Here is an 8073-nt window from a genome sequence, read left to right as displayed (position 1 = left end):
GGAGGGGGCGGGAGAGACAGTGTGTGATGAATTGGCCACAACCCTCATTACCCATCCCCCTCTATCCCTCGGGGGGGGAGGTAGAGAAAATTGGGAGTAAAGTTAAGCCTGTGAAGAAGGGAGGGGTGGGGAGAAGGTGTTTTAAGATTCAGGTTTTTTTATTCTTTCCTGCTCTGGTTTGACTGGTAATAAACTAATTTCACCAAGTTGAGTCTGTTTTGCTCAAGACTGTAACGGGCAAATGAGCTCTCCCTGTCCTTATCTTGACCCATGAGCCTTTCAACATATTTTTTTCTCTTCTCTGTCCAGCTGAAGAAGGGAGTGACAGAGCTGCTTGGTGGCACCTGGTGTCCAGTCAAGGTTAACCCACCATAACTGCATTCCAAAAGAACTTCATCAGTGCCCTTATTACACAGAAGTACAAAATTAGTAACAACAATACTTGATGGGGTTTCACCTTAGCTTTGGTAAGGTGGCACACAAAATGCATTTTAAGACAGAAAAACCCAGACGTGACCATAGCTGTACCATGTCCTCTTATCACCTTTGCATAGTGCTTATTGATTTATCTTCTGTATGATTAAATTCTAATTGAAAAACACACCACGTAGAAATTTTTGTACTTACATGAAGGTACACGTAAGCATAATCCCAGAAGTTCTACCATGAAAGGAGATACTGAAATTTCTTACTTAACTGGAACACAAGCTTAATTCATCTGGGGTCACAGATAATGGTGTAGGACTAGCCTGACTTTGTGGAAAATTTGTGGGTCATGTGGTGATTCAAATCCTTTACAGAATTCAATTTCTTCTTCCACTATGGATTCCTGTAAGTTACTCTGGTCTCTTGCAGATGTAAAGAGCCAGTGCTGACACTTCTGCTTTTCAGTGTGGCACTCCAGAAGTTGACTAGAGACCAACAGAGTACCTAGGCTACACCAGCAGTGCAGCAGTTTTTAAAATTCAAATATTTGTCAAAACCATTTTTTATTTTGTTTTTCAAATTTCTCCTCAGTATAGATTTCCTTTCATTTACTTTTTCAGCCTATACTTTTTTTTCATCTGTCTTTACCTTTCTACATTTTAGCACTGTGGAAAAAATGCATTTTTAAATTGAAAATAGAAATATTCCTAAGTTTTTTTTTTTTTTTTCATCTTTTATGAAAGGATTATAAATCTGAGGATTTGAAGCCACATCCACATTATTTACACAGCAATTTTCAGCTTCAGAAAAACTTGCTGTCTAGTGAAATCCAAGCTGTGCAATAAGGGACATCAGAAAAAAAAAGGTTATTATAGCAGTTAAAATACATCAATGAAAATACTCTGCAAAAATTACTAAAAATATCTCTGTGAAGCTAATTCAATAGAGGTGGTGTTATACATCATACAACAGATGTTATTGTTTTGGCAAATTTACTGATCTTAGAATCACAGAATCAGAATCGTTTAGGTTGGAAAAGACCTTTATGATCATCAACTCCAACCGTTAACCTGCCAAGCCCACCACTAAACCATGTCCCTAAGCACCTTGTCCACCCATCTTTTAAATACCTCCAGGAATGGGGACTCTACCACTTCCCTGGGCAGCCTGTTCCAACGCTTGACAACCCTTTTGGTGAAGACATTTTTCCTAATATCCAGTCTAAACCTCCCCTGGTGTAACTTGAGGCCATTTCCTCTTGTCCTATCGCTTGTTACTTTAGAGAAGAGACCAACCTTTACCTCACTACAACCTCCTTTCCTGTGGTTGTAGAGGGCGATGAGGTCTCCCTTCAGCCTCCTCATCTCCAGGCTAAACAACCCCAGTTCCCTCAGCCATTCCTCATAGGACTTGTGCTCCAGACCCCTCACCAGCTTCCTTGCCCTTCTCTGGATGCGCTCCAGCACTTCAATGTCCTTCTTGTAGTGAGGGGCCCAAAATGGAACACAGCATTTGAGGTGCAGCCTCACCAATGCAGAGTACAGGGGAAGGATGACTTCCCTACTCCTGCTGGCCATACTATTTCTGATACAATCGAGGATGCCACTGGCCTTGGCCACCTGGGCACACTGATGGCTCATATTCAGTCAGCTGTTGACCAACACCCCCAGGTCCTTTTCCACCAGGCAGCTTTCCAGCCACTCTTCCTCAAGCCCGTAGCATTGCATGGGGTTGTTGTGACCCAAGTGCAGGACCCAGCACTTGGCCTTGTTGAACCTCATGCAATTGACCTCGGCCCATCCAGAGGAGAGGAGTCTATAGCTCTTCTCAATGTGACAGAGTGCCATAAAAAGCCTTTTAATGATTTTATGCAAGCATACTGATAAAAAGTATGGTGTTGATATGGTCAAATGCATTTTTTGTTAATGAGCAAATACAACAATTCACCATATTCCCTTCAAAGTAATATAAATGCATCTGCTTTGCTATTTGAACCCATTAGGGTTGGTATTGATGAGTGTTAATGAAAAAAAAAAGTCCATCAGACACTGGAGACAAAAAGTTATTACTTCAAGCCAGACTTTAAAACATGTTCAAACAAAAAAACCAAACAAGCAACCCCCCATAAGCAATTAATTAATTAAGCCCAGAATTAAGGCTAACTCACCCACCCTCATAACAGTTTTGTGGTGAACCCCGTCGAGAGGTTATTCCAAGCCACTTCAGCTGCCTTAGATTTTCATCATTGCTATAGGTCAGAAGACAAATTAAAAGTAATAATAAAGACTGAAAGGTCTCAACATACTTTTTATTCATGACTCTATTCTACCCTTTCATCCACTGCTATCCACTTTAGTCAGGTTCAGGGCTAAGTATTCCCCTCAGTCTAGTATTAAGAGATTTTTCAATTGTTTAGCTGAAATAGGTACCAATAGGAGGTTTAGAGGGCTGAGAAATGCAAGGGAGGAGATGCTGTTATCAGCTCTCCCATTATGGCAGGCAATGCTCCTACACATTAAACCAAAGTAGTCAGCCCTCTTTATAAGGAAATGCATTTGTTTAAGATTGCAAATTCTTCAGAAGCATTTTATACTACAAGAACATATACTAGAAGCTGGTTTCTGACCCCTGGTCTTCATGCGAAGCATGATAAAGCAAAAACATCCTTACTTGTTGGGGCTCAGTCAGACTCCTACTGAAGTGGATGAAAACTCTGCTATTGATTTTCACATGAGCAAGACCTCAAGCATCTAACAGAATACTCCTCACAGAAGTCTTGCTCTAAAAACCTAGAATCCTTCAGACAAATCCTGGCAATGAACCTCCACAGACACTAGCAGAAATTATACCAGCCTGAAAAATACATACTCAGTGTCTCTCCGGACTCGGGTCTCTTTTACATTATGATGCACTTCACACCTTTACATATGAAATCGAAGAGTGCACAGGAGCAGAGACGTTCTGACATTACACATTACCTGTGCACATACCTGAGCCTGAAACACATATTTCAGGAACATATTTTGTTACCCTGGCACTCTGCACATGTGGAAGGATGCCATGGTGCAAGCCTCCTGCATAGCCAGTGGTGCAAGCTTCCCTGGCCAGGTGTCATCTCCTGCACCTTTCAAGTCAATCACTGACCCATGGCAGCAACCACAGAGAGGTTGTGCATTTGGGGTGCTGAGCCAGACAAGCAGCAGGCTATACTGGAGTCAACATGGGATGTGAGTGTCACCTTTCACATAGAGCTTTTGGCTTGAAGATGAGCTCAAAGTTTTATTTGGGACGTTAGTGTTAGTTCCATGTTAAGGGCTTCAAAGATACTCAGTGGGAGCCACTGAAAAGAGCTTCAAAGTCATGAGATTCCCTAGCAAGTTAGAAAGCCTGCACCTGCCTCTTATCCCAGGCTACCTGCCCTTTGCCTGGGGAGATGAAGTCATGGTAGTAAATGTGCCACGGAAATGATCTTCCCAGGGAAGTCCACCTTTGCCAGGTTTGCACTAGCTTCCCAAAGTTAGTGTAACCGGAGAATTTCAATTCCATAAACCACAGGCAAGATCAAGATGGCAGGCTGTGAGCTTGTTTATAAATCTCAAATGTAGCTAGCTCTACACATAGCCACAGACTCAGTCTATTGCTCAAGTATGCCCTAAGTAGTAACTGGAAAGGTCTGTCTTCTACTCTTCGCAGCTCAATTCGCCTCAGCCTGTATTATAATATCCTCTGCCTGGAGGGAGGCATTAGCCTTTGGTAGTTAGAGAATCATAGACTAATTTAGCTTTGACTTCCTGAGGTCATCCAGTTCAACCTCCAGCTCAAAGCAGCAATAACTTTAAAGCTAGATCCGATTGTTCAGGGCCGAGCCCAGTCAAACTCTGAACATCTCCACGCATGGAGATTTGACAGTCTCTCTGGGCACTTGCTCCAGTGTCTGATTACCCTCATCCTGAAAAATTATTTCTTTATGCCCAGTCAGAATTTCCCTTGTTGCAGCCTGTGACTGTTGTCTCTTCCCCTTTCACTTTGTACCTCAAGAGGCAGGAACTGCACTACCATTTCATAACCATGTGCTTTTCTGGGAATTTCCATAAGACTTACAGTGCTAAGTTACATCAAATAGAGAACAAAATGAGGAAAAAAACCCCCAACAACATAATGCTGCTTTCCACTAAAGTGTGTCAAAATACAGACATAAGTAAACTGCTGTGAAAAGTCATAGTCTGGAAAGTTTGCTGTTTGAAGATAGCTACCTGCACAGTGAGACTATATTTCCTATTTAACAAAAAGCTTTGGGGTGCACCTTAAACTCCTTTTTTTGGTTCTTCTTTTAATCTGTATTACCAAATGGCTTTTCTGCACCAGGTCAAGTTGCCTGGTCTTCATGCACAGCAGGAACTCTTACTGCATCAAGCCTCAATAGGATGTACTTCAGCTACTTTCTACTATTATTTTTCTGTTGTATTTTTGTGAGTGTGAAGCAGACTAGATGTGGTCAATGTACTCAAGCCTTGTGTGTGCATTTGTGGAGAACAGTCTGCATATTTTGTTTTTTCCAAACCAGGCTGGAATAATCCAATACTCAAGACTTGTATAAACCAGTTACACTGAAGTCTGATCTTCACATCGATGAACATGGATAATAAATCTGGAAAGAAAAATTAGGCTACAGACATAGGAAATATGATCAGAATTGTGCCCTGAGTATAAATCTGAAACTTCACTTTTCAGTATTAGAGTTATGTTAACTGACCTGTGAGTTTTTCCAGAACATCAAATCCATGTTTCAGAGCAATGATATCAAGAAAAGAGACTGTGCCGTCTTCAAACCTAAAGAATGGAACAAATGAGCACAGTAAACAAATCATGCAGCTACGGTACAGACTTTATCTATTTTGAGAGTTATTATCTTATATTCAGTGAAATCTAACTTGCAGAGTGGGAACTATTCCCTTAGGGATTCATCTTCCAGTCTTGTAGTGTCCTATGAAGCAAAAATATATCTTTCAAAGCTATAGAGGCTCATATGAACATTTGCTTGCACAGAGAAAGTTATATTTTCCCCTGCATGGGCTACTTGTGGGTTTTGGATTTCTAGAGTAATGAGGAACAGTTATGTCTTACGAGCTAACGCCACAAGGTCCTAAGTTACCTTCTGACAATGTCAGAAGATGTCAGGAATAGGTGAGGAGACAGGCGGAGACTGTATTTGCCCCCCCACTCTGACATGATTACAGCTAACACAGTTGAGTTAGAAGGCAAGAAGAGACCTTCCTTACCTGGAGCAAAGAGAAAGATTGCTAACAAGTCTCCCTCCACATGCTCTTTCTGGAAATTAAATATAACTGACCTATAACAAGAGCTTTGTACGAGTATGTGGGAAAATGTACATCCCCTACCAACACCTTTCAATGGAAACAAACAAAAAATGACAGGTTTGATGAACTGCTGCAGCCATTTCTACAGTTCAGAAAGAGAAGGAGAAGCTCCAAGGTGGGGATGTATTCAGGAAGTGGTGCCCAAGAGAATTTCAAGGGGGCAGAAGGGACACCACATCAAGCATCAAAATAAGTTTTATTTAGGCTTTGTGTGCACTGCAGTCCACAAGAAGTTTTAAGGAGTGATCATACAGCTTGCTTCACCACCGGGGGGAACACAGAATAATGCTGATAACTGATGAAGTCAAAACTGTACAGAACTCACTACCATGTAAGGCTGAACCTGGGGTCACAGCCACTCTCTAAGAAGGAGGGAGCTATCTCCAAAACTGTAACAGTTAATGCTGGAAATGAACCCACCAGCAACAATCCCAGATCTCATGGTTCGAGCTTAAAATTAAACTCTGGCCATGAGGATGGGCCCTTCCCAGTAACCTGGTGTTCCTTGAATCTTTCTCAGAAAGGGCTGATGGTGTCCACATTGTAAAATGACTGGACAACATGGAGCACAACAGAGCTCTGAGGTAAAATACTTTACATGCACACATAATAGACAGGAAAATAGAGCATTGCTTTTTTTTTGCTAGATATATCATTTGTCATGATGCATGTAAAAAGCTTTTGGTCCCACAATTAAGTATGTATTGTGAAAAGGCTCAAAGTCAAAAATGTCAGACTTCAAATGCTTCTTCTTTAATAAAATGAACCTAAATAGAATAGCATAATAGCTCTCACTTCTGCAGTGATTTTTCTTACACATCTTCTATTTCATTTTTCTATAGCTATCAAATAATTTAAACACTGCAAGGGACGCTGTCAGATGAAGGACATATAAAGCTTCCAAAAATATTTGGTAAAGTTCCACGCGAAAGAATAATGCCAGAGCATTGTGTATACATGGTAGTATGTTCAGCTGGGATGGAAGAAGACAGATAGAGGCAGCAAATAATTATAAACCAAGTGGTAAGAGAAAAGTGATGGACTGCTGCAAGATAAATGGCCCAAAAGAGACCACTCGTGCTCACATATTTCAACACAAAACAGGCCAACGAATTCTTCTTAGGAATTTCTGAATCTTGCCTAGTAATAATCAATAGCAAGTCTATTGCTATTGCTCCTGAACTTCAGGGAAGAAACCTCACTGCTTGTCAATGATGAAATTTTAAATGGCCACTTGTGATCTGAAAGAGACCTAACACCAGGAATATTTTCACAGAGACCTGAGGACAAGTATCTGAGGGAAGCAACCCAAAAAGCCAGAAAAAATTGGGGGAGGAGGATGAAGAAGAGATAAGGCAGAGGTTAACAGAGGTTTTGGAATTAAATGCAGAAAAATAAAAATTTGTGCTGGCTGCAGGAAATGTCACAGTGGTCCCACATGGCTGCCAAGGAGAGATTACAGAAAGGATCCGTGAGGGCAAATTGACCTGCCCTGCTCAGTTACTGGCAATGGCTAGCAAAGCAAATAAAACGCTGGGAACTAAAGACCAGAGTAGAGACACTGGCACTGAGCCCATCAAGAAGGCTGCACAACCCTCAACAATCTTATCATTATCAGAATAGAAAAGCACTTGAAAGGGCAACAAAGGCACCAGCCCAGATCTTCAAAGGCCTCTGAATCTTACCTGTAGTAAAAAGGGAAGCAAAAATTGGATCTCTGTTCATTAGATGTGATTATTAACTAAGCAGACAACTGCAGCACATCCATTGCTAAGCAATAGAAGAGATGCATGAACCACATTACTGTTCTAAGATCTTAAAGATTTTCATGGAAACAGTCCAAAGGTTAGGAATCTCTTTCCACTCAAAAAAAAAAAAAAAAAAAAAGAAACCGAACATAATTGTGGGGTTTTGATCAAACAATATGCTCCAGAACAGCACAATTGTTGTAGCAGTATATGCATCCTGCATTATTTTGTCAGACCCACATTATTTATTCTTTCTGAATCACACACGCACAAAAAAAAGCCTGCTGGGAGTTCCATTGCAAGACCCAGAAGCCGTAAAAGAATTTAAAGTAATGCTAAAAATATTTGCTCGAAGATACAGGCAAGTCTCTCTTTTTACAATTTCGATATGGACTATATTATGGACAGCTTTCCTTTTCTGATAAAGAAAACACTGATATTTTGTAATTCCTATAGTATGTATATTTACACTACTTCAAGTGCACTTGACTCTCACATATATTCTTTAGATTTACTGAACC

At 40.8% G+C, this 8073-nt stretch overlaps 1 protein-coding gene across 1 annotated transcript in view; it reads right to left on the bottom strand.

Annotated features, from left to right (window-relative positions):
* The window catches only part of MOCOS (molybdenum cofactor sulfurase), a 197998-nt gene that overhangs the window by 94725 nt on the left and 95200 nt on the right, over window positions 1–8073 (bottom strand). The window contains exon 5 of the mRNA XM_009639948.1: window positions 5180–5256. Coding sequence (XP_009638243.1) covers window positions 5180–5256 — 77 coding nt within the window. The remainder of the gene's footprint in view (window positions 1–5179; window positions 5257–8073) is intronic.

This window comes from Egretta garzetta, unplaced genomic scaffold (assembly GCF_000687185.1).
Source record: "Egretta garzetta isolate BGI_Z169 unplaced genomic scaffold, ASM68718v1 scaffold405, whole genome shotgun sequence".
In the NCBI taxonomy this organism is placed as follows: Eukaryota; Metazoa; Chordata; class Aves; order Pelecaniformes; family Ardeidae; genus Egretta; species Egretta garzetta.
Note: the sequence above shows the minus strand (reverse complement) of the source record. Positions and strands in the feature narration are given on the sequence as shown.